Source organism: Salvelinus alpinus, chromosome 30 (assembly GCF_045679555.1).
Source record: "Salvelinus alpinus chromosome 30, SLU_Salpinus.1, whole genome shotgun sequence".
Classification (NCBI taxonomy): domain Eukaryota; kingdom Metazoa; phylum Chordata; class Actinopteri; order Salmoniformes; family Salmonidae; genus Salvelinus; species Salvelinus alpinus.
In genome coordinates, this window is record NC_092115.1 from 15,679,048 (window position 1) to 15,706,750 (window position 27,703).

Sequence of the window (27,703 nt, forward strand, 5' to 3'; positions counted from 1 at the left end):
ACTGTTGACACCAGGACGAACCTACAGGACGGTAGCTCTCCAGGAACAGGGTTGGAGTGTGAACCTACAGGACGGTAGCTCTCCAGGAACAGGGTTGGAGTGAATACCTACAGGATGGTAGCTCTCCAGAAACAGGGTTTGAGAGCCCTGCTCTACACTATACATTGGTTGTTTTGTCAAATAAAGTGAAATTAGGATAACTATAATAATTTTAGCAACCAGGATATGCCGGAGGGATTTCTGCATATTGCACCCTTAAAAAGCATGCTTGTCATTTCACTGAGCTTTTTTGTGACCTTTTCTCTGACACCTGACCTCTTTGTGTCCCCCAGGTGTACAGCAGCACGGAGCACCTGTCCACGTCAACGCCATCCAATCAGAGCCTGTCGTCGTCGGACCGCAGCCACAGTGAGGAGAAGGAGGAGAGGTGGGAGGGGAAGGGTGTCCTCTCCCCAGGAGAGGGACACAAACACGTGGCCAGCGGGGACCGGAGGACGGAGGGCCACAGAGGAAGGTGAGAGACAGAGAAAGGGCCTCAGACTACACTATGTTTGGTGTGTACTTGTGAGACATGTTTAGATCTAACTAAAACATCGACAGAATTCTGCTACATTTGCCTTTTATACACCTAGAAAAAAGGGTTCCAAAAGGGTTCTTTGGCTGTCCCCATAGGATAATCTTTTTTTGGTTCCAGGCAGAATCCTTTTTTGTTCCAGGTAGAAAGAACCCTTTTGGGTTCCATATAGAACCGTCTGTGGAAAGGGTTCTACATGGAACCAAAAAGGGTTCTCCTATGGGGACAGCCGAAGAACCCTTTTAGCTTCTAGATAAGCACCTTTTTTTCTAACAGTGTGTGGTTATAAGGGAGAAATCACACTGAAGTCCATCTATTGAATACATGCACACATTTCAGTTAAATATGAGTTAGTGGGTAGAAAGTGTCGTTCTTGAATCCCTTGTAACATAACCAGATCACAACTACCCTTTCTCTGTAAGTGTGCCCTGTCCTGTCCTTGTTAACTTCATTCTGTTCTCTTTCCCTCCTGTCCTCTAGCCTGCGTCCCAGGGCCTCCTCCAGTTCGTCCCAGTCAGAGAGAAGTGCCAGTCCGCTGGTGATGAACAGCACCCAGAGCCTGGACACCATGCCACGCTTCGCCATCGCAGCTGAGGAAGAGGGTGAGTTTAGATTGCACTGGTTCACACACACATGTGTTTAGGCCTATACCCACAGACACACTGTCATATGCGTAAAGTAAACACCCACACAGATTTTGTGTATATATACACACAGGCTATTTGTACTGGGCTTACATTACTAAAAGAGAAGAATGCCCACACTCTAGCGTGCACTGTTAGACATTCACTTACCCCCCCACCCCTCTCTCTCTTTCTATCTCCCTCCTCTCTCAGACGGGGTAGTGTCCAACTTGCGGCGTATCCGTCTCCGTAGTAACAGCACAGGCACGCGGCCCTCCTACAGACGTGGGGCGTCCCGCCGCATCGGGCACCAGCTGGACACCCCCGAGAAGCCCAGGCCCCCAGCGGCCTGCAAGCTCCCCAAGTCAGCTTCCATCTCAGGCCTGTCCCTCATCATCACCCCAGGTAAATTAAACCACCAGAGCTAGCTAGCTTGTACCAGTATACTCAGATGTTAAGAGAGGTCAAGTCTCAAACGGTACCGTATTCCTGGTAACATACATTTCTGTGGATTGCTTTTGGCCAGAGCTATGGCTAAAAGTTGCCGTTTATATGGGCCAAGCATTTGAGATGCAGCCACTGACTCTATTCAGAGATTAGCATAATGCTAACAACAACAACACCACTGTATTGTGTATGTAGCCTACAATGCCCTGTAACCTATATGATTGATATGCTTGTACTGACTTTGTTAAATTCCCCAAGAAATTCCTCAATCCTAACGTGTTCTCTCTCCATACCCCCAGATACCACGGACGGTCTCCCCAGCAGCCCCAAGTCGTCGCTGTCCCTATCCTCCAACCCCTCGTCCCGAGACTCGTCCCCCAACCGGGGAGACCTGTCCCTCAGCATCACCAGCCTGCGCCCCCCCGTGGTCATCCACAGCTCTGGGAAGAGGTTCGGCTTCGCCCTGCGTGCCATCCGCGTCTACATGGGGGACTTGGACGTCTACACCGTGCACCACATGGTCTGGGTAAGTGTTCTTGCCACAGAATTAAATAGATCACTAGACAACATGACTACAGGATGGCCATCTTGGTCAGGGACATTTTTATGGAACAGGCCACTCAAGTATGTATCTCTATGGTTCCTAGTACTGCTGCAGTATTGGGACTTGGTTTTACTGTCTGGTTGAACTATCTGTGTGGTCTGGTATTGGTTTGTGTTGTTTAGTTATTTCATAATGTGTAATATTTGTTTATAACAACACTTGTTCTTTCAAATACCACATGTCTGGCTGGTTTTAATCCACTGGTATTATTGTTAGCTCGTGTGCCAGTCTGTTACGGTTTCTTCTTTAGCCAATATATTATTTAGTCTTGTTTTACATTTTGTTTCTGAAAGCATTGATACATGCCAAAGCAGTCAGGGTTACATTCTGGTTGGTTATTCTTCATGTGTTCCTGTAGTGTGTGGAGGAGGGCACTCCGGCCCACGAGGCGGGCCTGAGGGCTGGTGACCTCATCACCCACGTGAACGGGGAGTCGGTCCAGGGGCTGGTGCACACTGAGGTGGTGGAGCTGCTTCTCAAGGTGAGACCCACTGGAAGAGAACCATCACGCTTTCCTGATACTCCTTCCTCTCTTTGTTTGGTCTCTCTCTCTGTCTCTCTCTGTCCTTCCTATTTACCTACCTTCATTCATTCTTTGCTACCTTCTGATATAAACAGTATGACTACATTTTGTCCCCAAAAATGACAAAGGAAACAAGACGGGAGGATATAGCCGGTTAACGTTTCAGCACAAGGCCTTTCTCAAGACCAGTCTCTCTAAAAAGAAACCCCAAGAAATTCCTCAGTCCTTATATTGTCCCTGTTCATATTAACCCCACTGCAGTCGTCCCTGTCCCTGTCGTCCAACCCCTGTGACAGGTGGCCATTTTAGACCCTGTTACTTTCACCTGTGCAATCCTGTTACAAATCAGTGATCACTGTTCTATAAGCAGGAAATATATATTCCATATGCAATATCTATGCTACATAGAACATTTGGTGCCCAGTAAACCAATCGCCGTTCTATTCCCAGAGTGGCAGCAAGGTGACCCTGCAGACCACGGCCCTGGAGAACACCTCCATCAAGGTGGGCCCAGCCAGGAAGACCAGCTACAAGAGCAAGATGGCCCGACGCAGCAAGAAGAGCAAGAGGAAGGACGGCCAGGACGGGTAAGAGCAGAACATTACAGGGCTCTCCATTTATATGAGGAACAGTTACTCCAGTCACCGCTACTGTAGCACCTGCTATCTGGGTGTCATGGCAGATAAGACAAAAAGCTCTCCTCTATTGGGTGCCATTTGTAAGAAATATTAATTCTGTGCCACAGAATACAAACATTGCCATGTTTTGCGTTCACATAATCATATATCAGACTATTATAAAAATCATCTAACACCCAATCGGTCTAATAACCGATTGCTGAAACCCTGTATACCCACAGCCTTTATATTGAATCCCATTTCTCTCCTGTAGTAGACGACGTAGCATCTGGAAGAAGCTGTCCAAGCACACCCCTCCTCCCATGCAGAGCAGTCGCAGTTTCTCCTCCGGCTTCCAACATTCAGTCTCCTCCAGTGACAGCCTGTCTGGCTCCCCCACCCAGAGCCTCTCGCCTGGGCCCTCCACACCCTGCCGCTCCCCTGCCCCTGACCAGTCTGGAGGTGAGTTGCTAGCTAGCCTCTTTATTGGATCGAAACTGGGCCACCATTTTGTGCCGTGCATAATTTTGTGTTGGTAAGTGGGCGTTTGACAATGTTTCAACCCTTGTGGTAGACCAAGTAAATTTGTATTTGAGGAAACGTGTGTTATGCCAAAGCTTTGGATTTAATGGCATACAGTACCAGTCAAAAGTTTGGACACAACTACTCATTCAAGGGTTTTTCTTTATTTTTACTATTTTCTACATTGTAGAATAATAGTGAAGACATCAAAACTATAACAAATCAAATCAATCTGGAACATTTCAAGAACTTTGAAAGTTTTGTCAAGTGCAGTCGTAAAAACGATAAAGCGCTATGAAGAAACTGGCTCTCATGAGGACCGCCACAGGAAAGGAAGACCCAGAGTTCCCTCTGCTGCAGAGGAAAAGTTAATTAGAATAACTGCACCTCAGACTGCAGCCCAAATAAATGCTTCACAGTAACACACATCTCAACATTAACTGTTCAAAGGAGACTGCGTGAATCAGGCCTTCATGGTCGAACTGCTGCAAAGAAACCACTAATAAAGGACACCAATAATAAGAAGAGACTTGCTTGGGCCAAGAAACACGAGCAATGGACATTAGACCGATGGAAATCTGTCCTTTGGTCTGATGAGTCCAAATTTAAGATTTTTGGTTCCAACCGCCATGTCTTTGTGAGATGCAGAGGAGGTGAACGGATGATCTCCACCTGTGTGGTTCCCACTGTGAAGCATGGAGGCGGTAGTGTCTGGTTTGCGCTTAGTGGGACTATCATTTGTTTTTCAACAGGACAATGACCCAACACAATCACCAGACCTCAACCCAATTGAGATGGTTTGGGATGAGTTGGACTGCAGCGTGACGGAAAAGCAGCCAACAAGTAGGGCTGGGCGGAATACTGTATTTTACTATATACCGGTATTTATGCACGGACCAGTTTGGGATTTTACTTGACCTATAACGGTATTTGAATGTTTGGTTTGTTAAATGTGATACGCCGTCTATAACGTCCATTTTTATTGTTTACTGTGCTACTTGAGTCATCCCTCTCTGCTCTCTCTCGCTTTCCACACAGACCTAGTCCCACCCCCTGTCACTCAATGAGCACATTTGTTGTTGTTTGACCACAAGACACTTTCATTCAGTCTTCATGGTCAATGCAGCACATGCAACAATGTTGATGACAACGATGTTGTTTTCACTTTGAAATTAATATAAATCTAAGTGTTCTATAATTACAATATTAGTTTGTGTTTCTTACATCTGCGAACAGCTAGTTTGTATTTTCTTAGCAAGTTAAGCTAAATTGTGTTAGCCACTAATACTAATCACTTTTTAGCTAGCTAGCTAGCTGACTAGCTAATAAAAGTACTGAGTCAGAGCAAACGTAGCTAGCCTGATACCAATACGGGTGGAGGCAACAGTATCTTCTAAATCAAAGAGGAATAGGCGAAGCATGAATATGTTGGCTATATGAATAAAGCCAAAGATTATAGGGTCCCCTAGGAAACACTGAACATCGCTTTGGTTCCTACCCTGTTACAATAACTCGTCCATGGCATTTTCATTCGTTGTCATGCCAGACAACACTATTCAAAGTGCCCACTATTATTTATATTCTAACTATAGAATTATAATAAACAATATATTTCCATGATTCCAAAAGTTCACCCAAGTGTTTTGATCTAAATCACAATTGCAACATTTGGGTTAAAATAAGGCCTAGTATTTTTCCCCCATATCGTAGCAGTGTGGAAATTATCTCAAATGAGTGCAGAAATGTATGGAAATGCAGGAAATTATTTTAGGTTGAAGTTGAATTGACTAGTATAAAACAATCCAACTGGAGAAAGACCCATTGAAATAATTTAGAATATACACTACCGTTCAAAAGTTTGGGGTCACTTAGAAATGTCCTTGTTTTTGAAAGAAAAGCAAGGCAGAGTTGCAAAGAAAAAGCCATATCTCAAACTGGCCAATAAAAAGAAAAGCTTAAGATGGGCAAAAGAACACAGACACTGGACAGAGGAACTCTGCCTAGAAGCCAGCATCCCGGAGTTGCCTCTTCACTGTTGACGTTGAGACTGGTATTTTGCGGGTACTATTTAAGGAAGCTGCCAGTTGAGGTCTTGTGAGGCGTCTGTTTCTCAAACTAGACACATTAATGTACTTGTCCTCTTGCTCAGTTGTGCACCGGGGCCTTCCACTCCTCTTTCTATTCGGGTTAGGGCCAGTTTGCGCTGTTCTGTGAAGGGAGCAGTACACAGCGTTGTACAAGAACTTCAGTTTCTTGGCAATTTCTCACATGGAATAGCCTTCATTTCTCAGAACAAGAATAGACTGACGAGTTTCAGAAGAAAGGTCTTTGTTTCTGGCCATTTTGAGCCTGTAATCGAACCCACAAATTCTGATGCTCCAGATACTTAACTAGTCTAAAGAAGGCCAGTTGTATTGCTTCTTTAATCAGAAGAACAGTTTTCAGCTGTGCTAACATTTTCTAATGATCAATTAGCCTTTAAAAAATGATAAACTTGGATTAGCTAACACAACGTGCCATTGGAACACAGGAGTGATGGTTGCTGATAATGGGCCTCTGTACGCCTATGTAGTCATTCCATAAAAAATCTGCCATTTCCAGCTACAACAGTCATTTACAACATTAACATTGTCTACACTGTATTTCTGATCAATTTGATGTTAATGGACCAAAAAAATTGCCTTTCTTTCAATAACAAGGACATTTCTAAGTGACCCCAAACTTTTGAACGGTAGTGTATGTGTTGCCACCATAGGGTCACGCACTACTCATAAAGCAAATGTAGAACTTTTATTAATCAAGAACATAAAATACAGTCAAAAATTTGAAAAATACCATGATATGATATTTTGGCCATATCGCCCAGCCCTACCAACAAGTGCTCAGCATATGTGGGAACTCCTTCAAGACTGTTGGAAAAGCATTCCAGGTGACGCTGGTTGAGAGAATGCCAAGATTGTGCAAAGCTGTCAAAGGCATAGGGTTGCTACTTTGAAAAATCTCAAATATAAAATATATTTGGATTAAACTTTTTGGTTACTATATGATTCCATATATGTTATTTCATAGTTTAATGTCTTCACAATTATTCTACAATGTAGAAAATAGTAAAAATAAAGAAAAACCTTGAATGAGTAGGTGTGTCCAAACTTTTGACTGGCACTGTATATACACTACCTTGCAAAAGTTTGGGGTCACTTAGAAATGTCCTTGTTTTGAAAGATTTTTTTTTTTTTGTCCATTTAAAATAACATTTCTGTACTGTATGTCATACAGAAAAAGTTTAGGATAACGTTTATTGTAGCTATTATCAAACGGTTATCAGCACTAAAGTGAGAATGTTTGTTTGATTTCTGCAATTACAAAGCAAAGGCTTATCTACATGTTCTTCTGTTCTCTCGCAGACTCCAACTCCCCCCAGAGCTCCTCTCCCTGCTCCAGCTCTCCCAACTCCCCCGTCCCCCAGGCCCGTCCCAGCTCCCTCCACGTCCTGGGCCGCTACACCAAGGCAGGTCGCTGCAAGTCTACCAGCAGCATCCCCCCCTCCCCGCTGGCCTGTATCCCCCCTCCGCAGCCCCTCTCCCCCCAGTGCTCTCCTTCCTCCCTCCCCAGCCTTTCAAAGGGCCTCCACGGCTTCCACGGCAAGACCCTGTCCCCTCCCACCATCGCACGCCATTCTGTGCGCCCCCGCAGCGCCGAGCCGCCCCGCTCGCCCCTCCTCAAGAGGGTGCAGTCGGCTGAGAAGCTCTCAGGGGTGTACCATGGGGACAAGAAGGCCTACGCCACCCGCCGACACACCATGGAAATGCCCCTGTCGGAGGGGGAGGGGCTAGAGGACCTGGAGGATACCGCCACAGGGTTTGTCTGTGTGGGAGAACAACATGGCCGCCAGGGCCTTTATCTGGGCGGTCAGAGAAGCCACAGGGAGTCGGCCAGCAGCGACCACCGCTCCAATGAGGTGGTGGTGATGAGGAAACTGGCCCTGTCTGAGAGGAGGGACTCCTTTAAGAAGCAGGAGGCGGTGCAGGAGGTGAGCTTTGACGACCCGGAGGAAAAGGAGGCCCAAAGCCCTGCGCTCCCCATCAGGCAGCCGCGCTTCAAGGCGTCGTGGATCAACTCGGCTCAGTCCGACTGGAGCCTGGAGGTGGCAGGGCGAGGAGCACAGGGTACAGCAGCGCAGAAATCCAAGCCAAAGGAGAAGGAGGGGTATTAGCCTAGCGTTGCTCCAATAAGGTGAAAGGTCTAGGTAGAGTCACACCCTAGACTAAGGTTACATACTCTCTGACCGGCTACTGTACCGTATATGAAGGGCTTGCATGTTTATCCGCGAGAATATACTCAAGCCTGAGCCAATTGAGGCAACTGGAGGGAGAGTACAACAACAACAAAAAGACTTCACACGGTTGAGTTACAGTATTCATCGTACCACACTCGAAACTGTTGAGCCAAAATTGGTTTAATCCCTCCCACCTTTGGTTTTAGGTTCACTGTAGCACCTGTAACATTTTTGTACTTTGTAAATACCTTTTTTTATGAAATAACCTATTTATTACTTTTTATGTTCATTTTATTTGTTTCAGGCTGATGACTTCATTTATTGGCCCTTATTTGTGACAATGTCACAAATTTGATGCGCCCATTCTGTTGTGTGAATGGATAGAGACATGAGGAAACTCCAAGTTAATGAACTAAATTAAGAACAAAGATTTGGATGTTGCTTATAGATGCAGACAGCCGATGAATAATATGTTTTCTCCCATATCTGTTAAATTGTTTAACATTCTATTAGTATTCCAAAAGTGTTTCATGACATGAAATATGGCTGCTGATTCTGTCTGATCAAAATAGGCCTTTCAAACATACGTTGAATGTTTATGTACTTAGTGTGTCCAAGCCCTTTAATTCAGTGCCGTCTTTAACACACTAGAACAATAATATGGTAGTAATGATTCATGGTCACAGGGATAGTGAAATAGTGCCCCCGTGCCAAAGCATGGATTTCTCATAAGAACCCTTCTAAGTAAGAGGTACTGTACATAGGAAGCTTCATGATTGAGCCCTGTTGCCAAGCCCTGTCAATCATTCCAGTGATGTCATCAAATGGATAAACTCCACCGATTTCTTCCATTGGTTTAAATCACAAAATGATTGACGGGACACAAAATAAAGAACGCTTCGTTCTGCCAGTGCTACCTTTTTGATACTAGATTGTTGGTGATCCTGCAATACCATACTAACCTGCTTGTTGAAGCAAGCTACCCTACAATGTAATCTAGCGGAAGAGTGTATTTGCACAGGTTAGGCGTTTTCCCTGAACACTGTTCTCATTCTTTTTCAGAACTCTTGTTTTCCGTTTGCATTTTAAGAATTGTGCGGTGTATGTAGGAACTGGCTCGCTGTGCTGTTTTTTTAAAACAATGTTATATGAATGAATGTTTACATTTTCGGGTCAGATGTGTACTGTATGTGAACTTTTTTCATCTTCACTGTTAAAGGGGGCAATCTGCAGTTGCTTCATCCATTTTTGGACTTTTAAATTAATTATATGTACCCATTGATTCTTGAAGATTATAATTTATAAAAGCCTCATGAGCTTAGTTCAACTGTAGTTCCCCAACAGAACCCAAAATATAAACTTGTTTTTCTCCAGGTTGTAAACAAAGTAAATGTTAACAAACCCTGTAAAGCCTCAAAACATGGTTAAAACTATATATTTTTTTGATATCAGGAATTTTAGTAGTTGCATTTCTCCAGCCCATTCCTCAGCTTTTTACTAAAACAGTGACGGGGAAAAGAGTACGCTTTGTAATTGTTTCAACTGCTGTTTGGCCATTTAAATTATTTAAAAAAAATGTACCCCTTTTTTCCTCCCCAATTTCGATCTTGTCTCACGGCCGGTTGTGACACAGCCTGGGATCAAACCCGTGTCTATAGTGACACCTCAAGCACTGTGATGCAGTGCCTTAGACTGCTGCGCCACTCGGGAGACCCCCTTTAAATTATTCTGAACAACGAATGACAGGGATCAGCTGGATTCCAACAGAAGCCCTGAAGGACAAAGAAATGAAACTGTGTTTTGTATAGTTTGATATGGAAGCAGTCTTGTTGCATTGCTGATACGCCTATGCTGTTTACGAACACCATAACTAACCCAAACGGAAGTTGGCATTCAAGAACAACAGACTTGATAGAAGGGTGAGAGATTTGAAGATGTAGGCAATGGTTTGGCTGTCAACATTGTATACTGTCATTGTTTTCTTCTGCAACTATTGAATGAACAACCAAAATTCTTCCACTCGTGGTTATTTCAGATAAACTGTTACAGTAAGACAGTTCATCCTAATATATGTCAGATGATGTTAGGAACACGTGTTTCACAGTTGGCTGGGGATATGGGAATATTGACCAAGTTAAAATACAAATAATAATTTGTCACCAACTAATACTTGAACAACTGGAACGAGACAGGATAACAGAAGGTCAGAAATCTAAAACGTATCTACTTTTTAAAATTGATATACTTTATTAGTACTTGAAACAAATAAGTGTGATTTTTGTGAGAGTATAATAAAATAGGTCATTCAATTCAAAATGGATTTCCCAGATCTTGATGTTGTCAAAGTGTGGTCCCTTTATTGGAAATAATACTGTGTCCTCATGCTAGACATTTTTCACTGAACTGAATAACTAGTCGTTATATTAGTCAGATGTTGTTTTCATGGTCTTGCTTGCTAGAGAATTTATCTGATTCTTTGATTGCAAATATATGACCCATTCTGCACTTTTACACTGTTTAATGTAACACAAGAAAAAAAGACACTGGTTCTGAATGCACCCAAATTAGTGTGTAGTTTTACATAACTGAAATGTATTCATTTAGTGGTCTTTGATTCAACTTCAATAATAAAACGGGGTGAAAGCCTGAGGTGCACGCAGAATATAACCAACTGATTACAACTACCTTCTCATATTTTTCCTGATGTATGATAAATGGGATATCTGTAATGGTCAATTGTAATCCATAAACATAATTAATGTTTGTTTTGTCTTACCTTGGTGGCCCTCAAACTTCATTGTATATTTCCCAAACTGGTTTCTGGTGAAAGTTGGTGTGAAATTCATTTTCTCTCAATTGTCTAACAGTGTTTGAAATAAATGAATGGCAGAAGAATAATATGAAGTGTACAGTTCTTTTTGGGACTTACATCTTACATTTTGGAGAAGCACATTCACAACACTAACAACTATAGAGGCTTATTGTGATCAAATGTGTATTTCTCTATTCAAAACATATATAGTCTGTAACAATAAGTCTTCACATCTGAAGGCCAGGTACATTATTTTATTTATCCTTTATTTAATTAGGCAAGTCAGTTAAGAACAAATTATTTACAATAATGGCCTACCCTCCCCTAAACCGGACGACGCTGGGACAATTGTGCTCAGGCCCTATGGGACTCCTGACCATGGCCAGGTGTGATACAGCCCAGAATCGAACCAGGGTCTGTAGTGATTCCTCTAGCACTGAAATGCAGTGCCTTAGATCGCTGTGCCACTCGGGAGCCAAAAAAAATCCTACATTTGAATATTCTTTGTTCAACCTGGTAGCTAATTGGCAACAACAACAAAAAAGATGGAGTAGCCTAATTATTAGCTCTTCCTGATACAGCACAGACTATCCTTCATCAGCATTCTGAACAGGGTTATGGTATAATCAATACTTTTTTATTAAATGCTGTTATGAAAAGGCATGAAATGGTTGTATTGTTGGGACGGGCATTGAAATGCTTCAATTCAGGAGAGGAAATATTTATCATGGTCATATGGGCAATTGCACGATAATGGAATTGCGCCGAGTTTCCGATTTTTCACTTTGAAATGTATGCCAAACAAAAAACAATTGATTTAAAAGTTTAACAAACCATACAACTATGCACAAGGACTACTTTTAACAATTTACACAAAACATTTTACAAAAACATTTACTGGAAGAACTGTGCAGATGCAAAGTTTGGTAACATAATTTAGGTAAAATCTCCCACTGTTTTTTGTGTCCACGTTTGACCAAAATTGTTAAATATATGCTCTGAATTAAGATTTAACGATTACAGAAAGAATGCGGTGTCAGCTATGACATGACACATTGACTTTGAAGAAATCTATTTTGGTTATTGAACAACAGTAAGTGAAGTGGATTTATACCCGGTAACGGAATTGCGGTAATGGAATTTCATCATGGGTCCCTGATCTGTATTGCACAGAAATGCATGGATATGAATGCCATTCTCTACATGGTGATATATCTTAAATAGGTACATAAAGGTATAGATATGCAATATCCTAATTTGCATATTTGGGTATTATTCTAAACACGGGCTATTATTTTAATGAGCTCTGCCCTCAAACGAGACAACATTTGGTTGGTCCGGACCAAATCTGAACCAATCATAGACATCTATATTTCACAAGTTTGGACATCAAAGTACAGCACAGTAGAGCTCAGTAGAGTACAGTGCAGTACAGTAGACTACAGTAGAGTATAGTATATTTCAATACATTACAGTACAATACATTATACTGTACTTAACTCTAGTGTACTCTACTGTAGTGAACTATACTCTACTTTGCTTTACTGTACTGTCCAAACTTGTGGTCTGTGCCTACTATGATTTCCCATTGTAGCCAAATCAATAGCATAAATTCTGTTACAGATTTGACTGAAATTCCGTTAACGATTTTGATTCAATCACTTATTAATTAATAAACAAAATTGATATGAGTAAAAACACGAACTACTTGTTACTTATGTTATCTTTCATTATCCTCCCTCCTCATGAGGGATGGAAATTAGAAATATATGTTTTCTAAGAACCCTTTTCCAACTGACCAAAAATATAAGCCTTCTCTTATTCTTAATTTTTTTGGATGAAAAATAGTTGATAAATGGATATATGCTTTCATTAAAAAATATATATAGACTCTTAGCTTTCATTTGACACCCAATTTGACATGATCCTATAAACTTCACAGGTTGGTGCTCATGGGTCCTTTTACATGGAAATGGCCATATGCTTCCTGTCCTGCAATGATTCGTGCTTTTCCGACTGGGTTCGTTTTTCCCCGTGCTGTTCATATTAGTTCCCACGCACTCTCCTTTTCTGCGCCGTGCTGTGCTGGAAAATGGCTGTGTAGGGAGCTGAGAGTCATGTGCAGCAAAAGAAAGAAAGGGAGAAAGAAAGAAACCGGACTAGAAGTAATCAAAGGAGGTGGACGACTTTAAAGCATTGAGGGAAAGAACAGGTGAAAGATAAGGAAACTTGCTGTCTGCATTTCGACGTGTTAAAGTGCCGCCACAGCGAGATATTTGGAAGAAGTATCTGCGTCTGCGGGTGAGTTTTTCCTAAGTTGGTGCACATTTCCAGTGCTATAGCCTCTGAACGGGAAAATGGTGGAAGATCTTCAACTAGGTGCCCTACGCACACAAGGCAGTACGAACTTGCACAGGTCTATAAACTTGTCGAGGGCACCGCAACAAGTCGTTTTCTTTAAAGTACGCTAAATGTTAAAATAATACCTAGTTAGTTGCATAATGTCTGCCACTTGCAGTACTAACGTGCGCCTCTCTATTGACATCTAAAAATCTACCAAGTCGAGCTAACGAGCTACTGTAACCATATTTTCCAGAGTTCCCATATGGCACATGAATGTTACACTATTTTGTTGGCTACGTTTTTACTCAATGTAGCAACATTGCGCTTAACACAGACAAAATAATGCCAAAGGTTGCGAATTTCTCGAACACGTCATCTGCAAGTTCATGTGCGAGTTTTACTTGCTACATTGTTGCGACATGGGCAACTTAGCTGTAGTTGACAGCACCCCTACATTTTGGACCATTCTAATATTGTTATTACACAGTTAGTGCGCTTTGTTGTTTAAAAGTTAAGCGTATTCCGCACATGTGCATTGGTTTAGGACACTGCCAAAGTTATATGTCCAGATTTGTCTTGGATTGATTCCCAAACTTGCAGGATCACCAATGTCTGTGGTAACAATGTCTGTGGTAACAATGCCTCTAAACTTGTCTGTTCAGTCGCTATTGCCGTGTAATACTTTATGTAAATTCAGTGTAATGTAAGTTTTGTTTGTTGTTGTATTAACTCGTTAGCTTCTTTGTGCATTGTACTTCGGGTAATGTATGGTTTGTAGGGTTGCTTATGTAAAGGGTAGCAATGAATAACTATTACACCCTATTACTTTTTATCCCCCAACTTAGAAATAAAAGAGAAACAACTAGCCTACATATGAACACTTATGTTGAATAGACTTCTAGTTAGAACATCCTCGAATGTCTATTGTATCTCTTTTGCAAAACATAGGAACACCTTGAGGTGTGTTGAGGTGGTACGGCATGCCAATATTTATTCAGTTTAACTTTTCATCATTAGCTTTTAACAATTTCGCTGAAAATGTATTGTTTTTTGTTTGACATACTTTTTAATGTGAAACATTTGAGTCTCAGTGTCACTCCATTACTGTGGAATTGCTCATGTATATTTATATTTCTTTATTTCATAAAATATGAAGTATTTGTAAAAATGTTAAGTGGGCCTATGTGTAATTTCCGCTAGGCTATATCGTGGTTACAGTAAAAACACGTTGAGCGTATTAACACAATGTGTCAAATTTACAATATCTGTAGCAAGGGTTTTACAGAGATTTTGCTGTATTGACGTTAAACTAGCCAGCTCCAGCTTCAGCCAAACAAAGCAACCCATATTTGAGAAGTTCAGGACCACTTTATGGTGGAGTTATGTTTCACTACTTTACTTACTTAGGACAAAAATATATTGCAAAATTGTTCGAAAGTTGCAATGATTATATATCAAAATATCTTGGCTTGCAGATACTCTTAACAACCCTACAGCTTATTCCTGTTGATACAACCTCATACAAATTAACAGTATTTGTATGACTGGAAAATGCTTGTCACTAGCTCCTAACCGTGCAGCAAAATGCTTGTCACTAGCTTCTAACTGTGTGGCAAAATGCTTGTCACTGGCTTCTAACTGTGTGGCAAAATGCTTGTCACTAGCTCCTAACCGTGCAGCAAAATGCTTGTCACTAGCTACTAACCGTGCAGCAAAATGCTTGTCACTAGCTCCTAACCGTGCAGCAAAATGCTTGTCACTAGCTCCTAACAGTGTGGCAAAATGCTTGTCACTAGCTTCTAACTGTGTGGCAAAATGCTTGTCACTAGCTCCTAACAGTGTGGCAAAATGCTTGTCACTAGCTACTAACCGTGCAGCAAAATGCTTGTCACTAGCTTCTAACCGTGTGGAAAAATGCTTGTCACTAGCTCCTAACCGTGTGGCAAAATGCTTGTCACTAGCTCCTAACTGTGCAGCAAAATGCTTGTCACTAGCTCCTAACCGTGTGGCAAAATGCTTGTCACTAGCTACTAACCGTGCAGCAAAATGCTTGTCACTAGCTTCTAACCGTGTGGAAAAATGCTTGTCACTAGCTCCTAACCGTGTGGCAAAATGCTTGTCACTAGCTCCTAACTGTGTGGCAAAATGCTTGTCACTAGCTTCTAACCGTGTGGAAAAATGCTTGTCACTAGCTCCTAACCGTGTGGCAAAATGCTTGTCACTAGCTACTAACCGTGTGGCAAAATGCTTGTCACTAGCTCCTAACTGTGTGGCAAAATGCTTGTCACTAGCTTCTAACCGTGTGGAAAAATGCTTGTCACTAGCTACTAACCGTGTGGCAAAATGCTTGTCACTAGCTCCTAACTGTGTGGCAAAATGCTTGTCACTAGCTCCTAACCGTGTGGCAAAATGCTTGTTACTAGCTCCTAACCGTGTGGGAAAATGCTTGTCACTAGCTCCTAACCGTGTGGCAAAATGCTTGTCACTAGCTTCTAACCGTGTGGAAAAATGCTTGTCACTAGCTCCTAACCGTGTGGAAAAATGCTTGTCACTAGCTTCTAACCGTGTGGCAAAATGCTTGTCACTAGCTCCTAACCGTGTGGCAAAATGCTTGTCACTAGCTCCTAACCGTGTGGCAAAATGCTTGTCACTAGCTACTAACCGTGAGGGCAAAATGCTTGTCACTAGCTCCTAACAGTGTGGCAAAATGCTTGTCACTAGCTACTAACCGTGTGGCAAAATGCTTGTCACTCGCTCCTAACAGTGTGGCAAAAATGTCCCAAAAATTGTAATAAAAGACAAGAAATCAAGATCTCCCTGTTTGAGTGGCTGGTGCCTCTGATGCTGTAAAGGAACCTTCTGTTTTTTGAATTTAATACATTTGTCATCCAGATTTTGATAAATCAGTTCTCTCTTAATTTTAATGGTCCATTCCTAGTAATTGTAAAATATATCTTACCTAATATTGCAGCACCAGACATTAATTGTATCTGTATAATCCGTTTTTTCATAAATATATTTGTTTTATTATCATACTGCATACATTTCAGTGTCCTCCTCAAAAAACCGAGTCAGTCTTTGAGGATGCAAAGTGCAATGTAAAAAAGGTGGAGTTGTTTGGGTCAGGAGCTTGATCACTGCCTAGATACATTTTCTAATATTAGAACATTTCCTTGATTTGCCCAAGCTTCTCTGGTGACTCCGGAGCACATGGCCAAACAGCAGCCAATGGGAGGCCAGGCTTAGTTTCCCTCTCTCTAGCAACAGTGAGTTTCTTGCCTTTTATTCATTAATAATTTTTTTGTGGTCTCCCTCAGCCGTTTGGGCTCTCCTGATAAGTGTGCCGTTTCTTGACTGAATAAAAGTGAGGAAAAAAGGATGGCTCCAGTGACGACGAGCCTGCAAGCTGCTGCCTTGAAATGGAGGCTTTTTTTTCAATGTGCAGGACTGTAACAGAGATGATTCTCCTTTCAACTCGTATTAGTTGCAGCATTTATATTGCTGTGGGGGGAAATGCTGAATTGGGACTACCAAAGAGTGCGGGACGATTGCAGCTTTTTTCTGCAAGGTTGTGAATATAAACAAACAAAAAATGGCAAAGTGGAATGGACTTTTTTTGGCGGGTGAGGGCGGGGGGAGGCGGAGAAAGGGGTGGGGGGTGTTTGGTCGTGTGAGGATTGCGGGCTGTGGTTGGGTATGCCAGTGCCACGTGTCTACCCTGGCACCTCTTTTCTCGACACGGAGGATGTCGGACAGAGAGCCTTGGTGAGTCTGTGCAGTTCCTCTCTCCTCAGAAGTGGGGTGAGTAGTGTTGCCCAATGGTACGGCCTGTAATCATGATAACTATTTAGCGTTTTATAGCGGTGATATTAGAACTCAGAGATGATCACGAGAATGTTTGCTTGCTTTTTGAATGGGGGGGTTGTGTGAGGTTCGAGTGCACGTACACCCAGATTTGAAGATGCGCCACTGAGAAAGAAGTGTACAGTTCGAATTTTGGCTTATTTAGATTTTAGCAGCAACTTATCATATCCAGTCAAAAACAAACCTAATGGACGAGCATGTTGTAAGCGATATCACAAAGAGTAGTGATTTGGACGTTTCGAGAGATGCTCCAAAAAACTCTGGGGGCTTCTAAGCTCTTATGTCCCGAGTCACAAGCACAAGCCCTCCATTTCATCTCTATCTCTGATTTTCTTTTGGTCATCACTTCACCCACAGAGGGGGAAAAGGAGACTTCATCTCTCCTTACTTTGTGGGACCAAATTCTAGTTTGAAAGCCTAATCTCTCTCTGAGGTGCTGTTGCCATTTTGATGGTCAACTTGGTGTCTTTTTTATTTGGTCGCTTCACTCCTCTTGCTGAAGCTACAGTAAAAACAAAGGTAATGTCTTTGACCGTGCATACAGTAGTCTTCGTGTTTTCCAATTTTCCTACTGTGGCTCTGACTTAATCGACAAAATCGATTGAGAAGAGACAGTCCTATTAATGAAAAGTAACCTTTCAAAACTGTCCGATTTATGATTTAGTCACTGAACTGGTCTTGAATAGTTTATTAGGCCTAGGTGACATCTCAAAAACAATGATGTAATGAGTCTACATAGCCATTGAGGACCTTTTTGACTAACATTGATAAAGCAAGCTTGTATGAATGTGAATGATTTTATGGGAGAGATGTTTTTCTGCAATGACTCATGTTCGATTATAAGAGCAAGGAGCGTTTTGCATCGAAAGGACTTTCTTTCAATATTGTTGTATTGAAGGGTTTTGGCATGATTAGGCTACTTTTCGAGAAGCCTGCCAAAATATTTCTGGAGCAACAGAACAGTCTTACGTGGGACATAATACCCTAATTTCCCTTTATAGAAAATGGTCTTAAATGAAACAGCGTTCTTTTTAATTTGGATGCTTTAGAACTGTAAGGCTGGTCATATTTGTCTGTGTTTCAAACATTGCTATTGCATGTATTGATCTGTATTATCCCATTCAGAGCATCAGGGAATGGTTGAGAACTGTAGAATGTGACTTTTAATCAAAATCGAGATTTGAAAATGTGATGCAGAATGACTTGGGGAGTCTGTGGTACGTTATGACGCAGTAGCATCATCCCAACCAAGATTGCACAAACGCATAGCACTGCCACAGTTCGCCATTTTCATGCTTTGTGGCCGTGACACAGGGATGCTTCGATTATTGTAGGCGTCTACTTATATACAGTGAGGGAAAAAAGTATTTGATCCCCTGCTGATTTTGTACGTTTGCCCACTGACAAAGAAATTATCAGTCTATAATTTTAATGGTAGGTTTATTTGAACAGTGAGAGACAGAATAACAACAAAAATATCCAGAAAAATGCATGTCAAAAATGTTATAAATTGATTTGCATTTTAATGAGGGAAATAAGTATTTGACCCCTTCTCAATCAAAAAGATTTCTGGCTCCTAGGTGTCTTTCATACAGGTAACGAACGGAGACTAGGAGCACACTCTTTAAGGGAGTGCTCCTAATCTCAGTTTCTTACCTGTATAAAAGATACCTGTCCACAGAAGCAATCAATCAATCAGATTCCAAACTCTCCACCATGGCCAAGACCAAAGAGCTCTCCAAGGATGTCAGGGACAAGATTGTAGACCTACACAAGGCTGGAATGGGCTACAAGACCATCGCCAAGCAGCTTGGTGAGAAGGTGACAACAGTTTCTGTGATTATTCGCAAATGGAAGAAACACAAAAGAACTGTCAATCTCCCTCAGCCTGGGGCTCCATGCAAGATCTCACCTCGTGGAGTTGCAATGATCATGAGAACGGTGAGGAATCAGCCCAGAACTACACAGGAGGATCTTGTCAATGATCTCAAGGCAGCTGGGACCATAGTCATCAAGAAAACAATTGGTAACACACTATGCCGTGAAGGACTGAAATCCTGCAGCGCCCGCAAGGTCCCCCTGCTCAAGAAAGCACATATACATGCCCGTCTGAAGTTTGCCAATGAACATCTGAATGACTCAGAGGACAACTGGGTGAACGTGTTGTGGTCAGATGAGACCAAAATGGAGTTCTTTGGCATCAACCCAACTTGCCGTGTTTGGAGGAGGAGGAATGCTGCCTATGACCCCAAGAAACCATCCCCACCGTCAAACATGGAGGTGGAAACATTATGCTTTGGGGGTGTTTTTCTGCTAAAGGGACAGGACAACTTCACCGCATCAAAGGGACGATGGACGGGGCCATGTACCGTCAAATCTTGGGTGAAAACCTCCTTCCCTCAGCCAGGGTATTGAAAATGGGTCGTGGATGGCTATTCCAGCATGACAATGACCCAAAACACACGGCCAAGGCAACAAAGGAGTGGCTCAAGAAGAAGCACATTAAGGTCCTGGAGTGGCCTAGCCAGTCTCCAGACCTTAATCCCATAGAAAATCTGTGGAGGGAGCTGAAGGTTCGAGTTGCCAAACGTCAGCCTCGAAACCTTAATGACTTGAAGAAGATCTGCAAAGAGGAGTGGGACAAAATCCCTCCTGAGATGTGTGCAAACCTGGTGGCCAACTACAAGAAATGTCTGACCTCTGTGATTGCCAACAAGGGTTTTGCCACCAAGTACTAAGTCATGTTTTGCAGAGGGGTCAAATACTTATTTCCCTCATTAAAATGCAAATCAATTCATAACATTTTTGACAAGCGTTTTTCTGGATTTTTTTGTTGATATTCTGTCTCTCACTGTTCAAATAAACCTACCATTAAAATTATAGACTGATCATTTCTTTGTCAGTGGGCAAACGTACAAAATCAGCAGGGGATCAAATACTTTTTTCCCTCACTGTATATATATATATATATATATATAATCTCACACACACACAGTACCAGTCAAAAGTTTGGACACACCTACTCATTCAAGGGTTTTTCTTAGTTTTTACTATTTTCTACATTGTAGAATAATAGTGAAGACATCAAAACTATGAAATAACACATATGGAATCATGTAGTAACCAAAAAAGTGTTCAATAAATCAAAATAGATTTTAGATTCTTCAAAGTAGCCACCCTTTTCATTGATGACAACTTCATAAGGAATGCTTTTCCAACAGTCTTGAAGGAGTTCCCACATATTCTGAGCACTTGTTAGCTGCTTTTCCTTCACTCTGCAGTCCAACTCATCCCAGACCATCTCAATTGTGTTGAGGTTGGGTGATTGTGGAGGCCAGGTCATCTGATGCAGCACTCCATCACTCTCCTTGGTCAAATAGCCCTTTCACAGCCTGGAGGTGTGCTTTGGGTCATTGTCCTGTTGAAGAACAAATGATAGTCTCACTAAGCTCAAACCAGGTAGGAGGATGAATCGCTGCAGAATGCTGTGGTAGCATGCTGGTTAAGTGTACCTTGACTTCTAAATAAATCACTGACAGTGTCACCAGCAAAGCACCATCACACCACCTCCTCTATGCTTCACAGGAACCACACATGCGTAGATCATCCGTTCACCTACTCTGCGTCTCACAAAGAAATGGCGGTTGGAACCAAAAATCTCTCATTTGTACTCATAAGACCAAAGGACAGATTTCCACTGGTCTAATGTCCATTGCTTGTAATTCTTGGCCCAAGCAAATCTTTTTTTTTCTTATTGGTGTCCTTTAGTAGTGGTTTCTTTGCAGAAATTTTACCACGAAGGCCTGATTAACACAGTCTCCTCTGAACAGTTGATGTTGAGATGTGTCTGTTACTCTGAAGCATTTATTTGGGCTGCAATCTGAGGTGCAGTTAACTCTAACTTATCCTCTACTGCAGAGGTAACTCTGGGCCTTTCCTGGCGGTCCTCATGAGAGCCAGTTTCTTCATAGAGCTTGATGGTTTTTGCGACTGCTCTTGAAGAAACTTTAAAAGTTCTTGACATTTTCCAGATTGTCTGACCTTCATGTCTTAAACTAATGATGGACTGTTGTTTCTCTTTGCTTATTTGAGCTGTTCTTGCCATAATATGGACTTGATCTTTTACCAAATAGGGCTATCTTCTGTATACCACCCCTACCATGTCACAACACACCTGATTGGCTCAAACGCATTAAGAAGGAAAGAAATGTCCACAAATTAACTTTTAACAAGACACGCCAGTTAATTGAAATTCATTCCAGGTGACTACCTTATGAAGCTGGTTGAGAGAATGTCAAGAGTGTGCAAAGCTGTCATCAAGGCAAAGGGTGGCTACTTTGAAGAATGTCAAATATAAAATATATATAACACTTTTTTTTGGTTACTACATGATTCCACATGTGTTATTTCATAATTCGGATGTATTATTCTACAATGTAGAAAATAGTAAAAATAAAGAAAAAACCCTTGAATGAGTAGGTGTGTCAACTTTTGACTGGTACTGTATATACACTACCGTGCAAAAGTTTGGGGTCACTTAGAAATGTCCTTGTTTTGAAAGAAAAGGTAAAAAAAATTTGTCCATTAAAATAACATGAAATGGATCAGAAATACAGTGTAGACATTGTTAATGTTGTAAATGACTCTTGTAGCTGGAAACGGCAGATCCATTTTTAATGGAATATCTACATAGGCGTACAGAGGCCCATTTATCAGCAACCATCAATGGCATGTTGTGTTTATCATTTTAAAAGGCTAATTGATCATTAGAAAACCCTTTTGCAATTATGTTAGCACAGCTGAAAACATTTGTGCTGATTTAAAGAATCAATAAAACTGGCCTTCTTTAGACTAGTTGAGTATCTGGCGCATCAGCATTTGTGGGTTCGATTCCAGGCTCAAAATAGCCAGAAACAAAGAACTTTCTTCTGAAACTCAGTCAGTCAGTCTATTCTTGTCCTGAGAAATGAAGGCTATGCCATGCGAGAAACTGAAGATTGAGTACAAAGCTGTGTACTACTCCCTTCACAGAACAGTGCAAACTGTCTAACCAGAATAGAAAGAGTGGGAGGCCCCGGTGCACATCTGAGCAAAAGAACAAGTACATTAATGTGTCTAGTTTGAGAAACGGACGCCTCACAAGTCCTCAACTTGCAGCGTCATTAAATAGTTCCAGCAAAACACCAGTCTCAAAGTCAACAGTGAAGAGGAGACTCCATGATGCTGGCCTCTTTTAATCAGCACAACAGTTTTCAGCTGTGCTAACATAATTGCATTTCTCAGAACAAGAATAGACTGATGAGTTTCAGAAGAAAGTTATTTTTCTGGCCATTTTGAGCCTGTAATCGAACTCACAAATGCTGATGCTCCAGATACTCAACTAGTCCAAAGAAGGCCAGTTTCATTTTTTTTTTTTTTTTAATCAGCATAGTTTTCAGATGTGCTAACATAATTGCAAAAGTGTTTTCTAATGCTCAATTAGCCTTTTCAAATGATAAACTTGGATTAGCTCACAACGTGTCATTGGAACACAGGAGTGATGGTTGCTGATAATGGGCCTCTGTACGCCTATGTAGATATTCCATAAATCTGCCATTTCCAGATACAATAGTCATTTACAACATTAACAATGTCTACACTATATTTCTGATCAATTTGATGTTATTTTAATGGACAAAAATTTGATTTTCTTTGAAAAACAAGGACATTTCTAAGTGACCCCAAACTTTTGCAGGTAGTGTATATTCTAAATTATTATTTTTACATTGTCTATGTATTTTCCCCTTAAACTCACTTGTTTTTCTCCTTTTTTCCCTGTGTTCTGTAGGTTGTCACCGTCCAGATCGTGAGAAGCCTGAAAGAATCAAGGACTATTATAGTGTCCTACTCTGCCCCCCCCCCCCATCCACCCCCACAGACAACACAGGTAGACTGAAGAGACCAACGCCTCGGTTAGTTAGGTTTAGAGCCTGTCCAGCTAGTTTTTGTCACTTGAAGGAGTATGTTGCCAACCCTGTCCCTCTGTTCCATCATTTGGTTAAACCGGGGTATCAAGCTGAGGAAAGTGCTCCACAGCGCCAACACTGGCCTGCTCTGAGGCAGCAGCACCCTACCTACCTTCCTCCATAGACTCGGCCATTTTAGCAATGCTTCTTAGCTTCGGTTGATAGTTCCAAACGGCCACTACTCATCACCCACTACTGCCTGTACATTTCTGGGTTGCCGTAGCATCGGGCCGACATTCGCATCCTCTCAGCGTCTTCGGCAGCTTTTCTCGGTTTCCCGAAATGGCGGTCGAGGGTTTCCAGTACCGTGCCCTCTACGTGTACACCAAGGACTTGGAGGAAGATGTTGATCTGCACCCCGGGGACATTCTGACCGTCAGCAAGGCCTCCCTGCTCTCCCTGAACTTCAAGGAGGGGGATGAGGAGCGTCCCGAGCTCCTAGGCTGGCTGCTGGGCTTCAACGAGCGGACCAAGCAGAGGGGGGACTTCCCGGGGACATACGTTCAGTTTGTGGGCCACGTGAGGATGTCACCGCCATCCAGTCAGCCTCGCTCCCAAAGAATCCTCCCAGCAGCCCCAGGGCCTGAGCTGTCACAGCAAGGTAAGACCTGAGTATATCCAACATTAGGATCACCTTCCTAATATTGAGTTGCCCCCCCCCTCGAAAGCGTTCCACAGGGATGCTGGCCCATGTTGACGCCAATGCTTCCCACAGTTGTGTCAAGTTGGCTGGATGTCCTCTGGGTGGTGGACCATTCTTGATACAAAAGGGAAACAGTTGAGTGTGAAAAAACCAAGAGCGTTGCAGTTCTTGACAGAAACCGATGCACCTGGCACTTACTACAATACCCCATTCAAAGGCACTTACATATTTTATTTTGCCCATTTACCCTCTGAATGGCACACATACACAATCCATTTCTCAATCCTTCTTTAACCTGTCTCCTCTCCTTCATCTACACTGATTGAAGTGGATTTAATAAGTGACATCATTAAGGGATCATAATGTAGCTTTCACCTGGAATCACCTGGTCAGTCTGTCATGGACTGGAATCACCTGGTCAGTCTGTCATGGACTGGAATCACCTGGTCAGTCTGTCATGGACTGGAATCACCTGGTCAGTCTGTCATGGACTGGAATCACCTGGTCAGTCTGTCATGGACTGGAATCACCTTGTCAGTCTGTCATGGACTGGAATCACCTTGTCAGTCTGTCATGGAAAGAGCAGGTGTTCTTAATGTTTGGTATACTCAGTGTATTTCACTTTAGATATTTATATTCTGTTGATTGATCTGCAGAGATATGTCACCAGCATTATAGTTTGTTTTACTACTTCCTTTTTTAATTTTTTTTATATGATTTTTGAGATGTTTATTAATACTCCAATGAAGTTGCCCTTCAACGTTGAGGAGAGTTGTGCATTCCTCTCAAAATAGTGATGACATTGTAAAAACTGTTCTGAAAAACAAACTCCAGCGGTGTTGGGTATGAAGAGAACATAAATCCTTGAATGTGAAGTCCATATTTGCAAGAAAGTTTTAGTATATTGACTACTAATAATGTGTCTTAATTGAGCTGCTCTTGGCTTATTGTTTTGTCCAAGGCTTTCACGGTTTGCTCCGACCGCAAACTGACCCTTCTAATCTTCCGTAAAGACTAAAGAGCTGTCATAAACCTCTCTCATTCCAAACGCAACTAAGCAATTTCTAATTTCAACCTAATCCAGTTACTGACCTGACTCTTGGTCAGGTTTTCTTCAATGTCTCGTATATTATTGCCTTGACCCTCCATTCAACTCTCCTGCAAAGGACAGGGGTGAGTTGCATTCAATCGTGTTGTACAAGGTTGTGTCCAAGTGTTCATTAGTGAGTGCTACACATTAGATGTGCTGCAATCTTTTTACATACCTATTACACATGTATTGCTAAACTCCCTGTACACATATGAGAGGTTATTAAGGAACTTAGGAACTGAACCTGTGAGAGGTAAATTGTGGATCTGCTTTACTGCATTTCTAACTGGTTACCCCTGAGTAGAGAAATGTTGCAGTTTATTTATTATGAATAAGTCAGATTGTCAGGAAACACTATCACATTGTTTCACCAAGTGATAACCTGTCCAATCTTTTCATCTCTGAACTACTATATAACTGCATAAATATATGGATGATTAATTCATGAAGTATTTTTACTGTGGTGCTCTCCAACTCAAATATACCCTTGGCTTTTGCCTTCTTCTGTACTCCTAGTTCTCTCACTCTCTCTTCCTCACTCTCACTCCCTCGCATTCAGCCCTAAGATCTCATTTATGTCTTTCTTTTTTTGGAAGGCGAGTGGCTCATTGGGCCAAAATGGATAAAAAAATGATTTATCTAGTTACTTATGTGATTTGTATTGGGTTGAAAATGCACATTCCTCCTCTGTCAAAGGTAATGTTCCCCAAAGCTCCATTCTGCCCTTTAGTGACAGGTAAGCTATGAACTTTGAATTACCTCTAGTTCATCACTTATACAGTGGCTCATTGTAATTCATGTTGACTCGTTTGGTAAGCACTCCAGTGCAGGCCTATTAAGCCCAAGCACAGGCCTGCTCCAAACTCATTACAACTAACTGGAGTTCTGCAAGTCTTGATTGTGCTACCTGGATGGAACATGATGAATATTTTACCTGGAAAGAACCAGTGGTAGAGTTGAATGGTAAGCTGAAGTGAACGTATAGGCCTAGGCCAGACTAGGGGGTGTGGGTGGGGGGGCTCCTCAGAGTTGATGTTTGGCGAGAGAAACCAGTTGGGCAGCAGAGGTCTCTCTGATTTGGATACAGCAGGGGAGACGTGCCAAATGCTTTGCCAAGAGAGACAGTGGAGAGGGGAGGGAGGGAGCAGGGGGTTGATTTGGCCTAGCACCAATAGTGCATTGTAGATTAGGAATGGGTAGGCCCAGATTTGTACAGATATCATCTTTCTATCTCCCTCAAGATATTGAGGCCCTAGTTGCTGTGTGTGAGTGTAGCCTACTATTTAGCATTTGGCCTTAATATTTGGTTGAATTGATATGTATTGTTTGTTAAAACGGCAAACCTAACTTTATCCAATGGGCTGATTTGTTCATGCATTTGAACATGGCTTTGTCTTGATTTTGTATAAGTATTCTAGAATGCTCAGTGTAGGCATAATGTAATGAGTACACTAGTTTCTTCCTTACATTTTCACAGGGAAACCTAACTTAGAATAAAATGGCTTATTGGAAGAATCCCATAAGTACATGTTTTCGCTCAGATTCCCTCTAAACTTTGGTCCTGCCAGTTTGAAAAGAGACAAGTAGGTATAATCTTTTCAGATCGCTTTTACAGATGCTTCCATTCCCATCAATCTGTGTTGTTTGCCAGAGAAACCCAGGAACTTTGGGGAATTACACCAGATTTTAAATCAAAATCAGGCTCAAGTCCCACAGTTCTCCTTTGACATTAAAACGAAGCATTGCTCGTGAGGAGGGAGGCTTTTTTCTCCTTCCTCTCCCTGGCCTCACTTTTACTGCCTGCTGAAGTGAACCATGGCTTGGCATTTTTGCAAACTCCTCCTCCGCCTCCTCCTCATCCCCCTGGTTCACATACTCTTCTGATACTGTCTCCAGGCAGCTATAAACTATCCACCCGCCCCAGTTCTCAGAAAGGATAGGCCTTTTCTCTCTGCTCCCTGCCCCTTACCAGGAACCAGTTTTCAAAGAATCCAATGAAGGGAAGGGGAGTGAGGCCTTCCCAGGCAGCAGATATGTAGGAACCAGCTGGGACTGCGCTTGCTTTTAAGACATATATATATATATATATATGTGTTTTGTTGGGGCCATACATTTCTTTGTGACTGGAGAACTGTGGGCAGCCACTTGTGGATTTGTTTCTGCTTGGGCTCGTTTTTACATGCCCCAGTAAAAAGCACAGATTTTGGCTGGTAAAATAAAACATATTGAAACACAGAGTGGTCAAGCAAACCAATGCAATGCAAATACTAAGCTTTATAACTTCGTAGTGGCCTGGCCCCCTCAGACTGGTCCGCATCAATGTAATCTGGGTCTGAAGCACATTTTGACTCAAGGGGTGATATGGTACTTAATACACGGCCTGTCTACATTGCTGGGATGCACTGTTCAGAACTACAGATGTACTGTAGCCCATGCAATAAGAGCAGCACTACTGCATAACATCACAGAGCTGTTGACACATCATTAGCAGAATCTCCTGCCTTGTTCTACATTGCATAATGTATTGTGCAGTTAACAGATGCATTCTTTGATGGGTGGAATGAGGAATAGGATACGTTTTTAGGTGCATAATTCCGACGTGACTTTTAAAAGACAATCCATATGTTTTATACACGTGGCACATTATTTTATCAACTATGAAAAGTGTTATAAGGAGGATCCAGAGAAAATTATGTTCGATAAACACATGTAAATTTCTCTATAGGAATTGATGTGAAGTTACTTTGAGTTGAGTTTGCC

General features: G+C 42.0%; 2 protein-coding genes across 6 annotated transcripts in view; both read left to right on the forward strand.

Annotated features, from left to right (window-relative positions):
- The window catches only part of LOC139560542 (microtubule-associated serine/threonine-protein kinase 3-like), a 69,294-nt gene extending 58,210 nt beyond the window's left edge, over positions 1-11,084 (forward strand). For both annotated transcript variants that reach the window (XM_071377403.1, XM_071377402.1), the window contains 8 exons: positions 333-514; positions 1,055-1,176; positions 1,411-1,602; positions 1,944-2,170; positions 2,607-2,729; positions 3,222-3,358; positions 3,663-3,850; positions 7,315-11,084. In XM_071377403.1, coding sequence (XP_071233504.1) covers positions 333-514; positions 1,055-1,176; positions 1,411-1,602; positions 1,944-2,170; positions 2,607-2,729; positions 3,222-3,358; positions 3,663-3,850; positions 7,315-8,123 — 1,980 coding nt within the window. In that variant the 3' untranslated portion in view covers positions 8,124-11,084. The remainder of the gene's footprint in view (positions 1-332; positions 515-1,054; positions 1,177-1,410; positions 1,603-1,943; positions 2,171-2,606; positions 2,730-3,221; positions 3,359-3,662; positions 3,851-7,314) is intronic.
- Positions 11,085-13,055: 1,971 nt separating this feature from the next.
- The window catches only part of LOC139560544 (phosphatidylinositol 3-kinase regulatory subunit gamma-like), a 52,113-nt gene continuing 37,465 nt past the window's right edge, over positions 13,056-27,703 (forward strand). For 2 of the 4 annotated variants that reach the window (XM_071377406.1, XM_071377409.1), the window contains exons 1-2: positions 13,056-13,299; positions 23,033-23,811. In XM_071377406.1, the coding sequence (XP_071233507.1) occupies positions 23,493-23,811 (319 nt within the window). In that variant the 5' untranslated portion in view covers positions 13,056-13,299; positions 23,033-23,492. Of the gene's footprint in view, positions 13,300-16,983; positions 17,143-23,032; positions 23,812-27,703 lie in introns of those variants that run through there. The other 2 variants (XM_071377407.1, XM_071377408.1) reach the window with 2 other exon arrangements.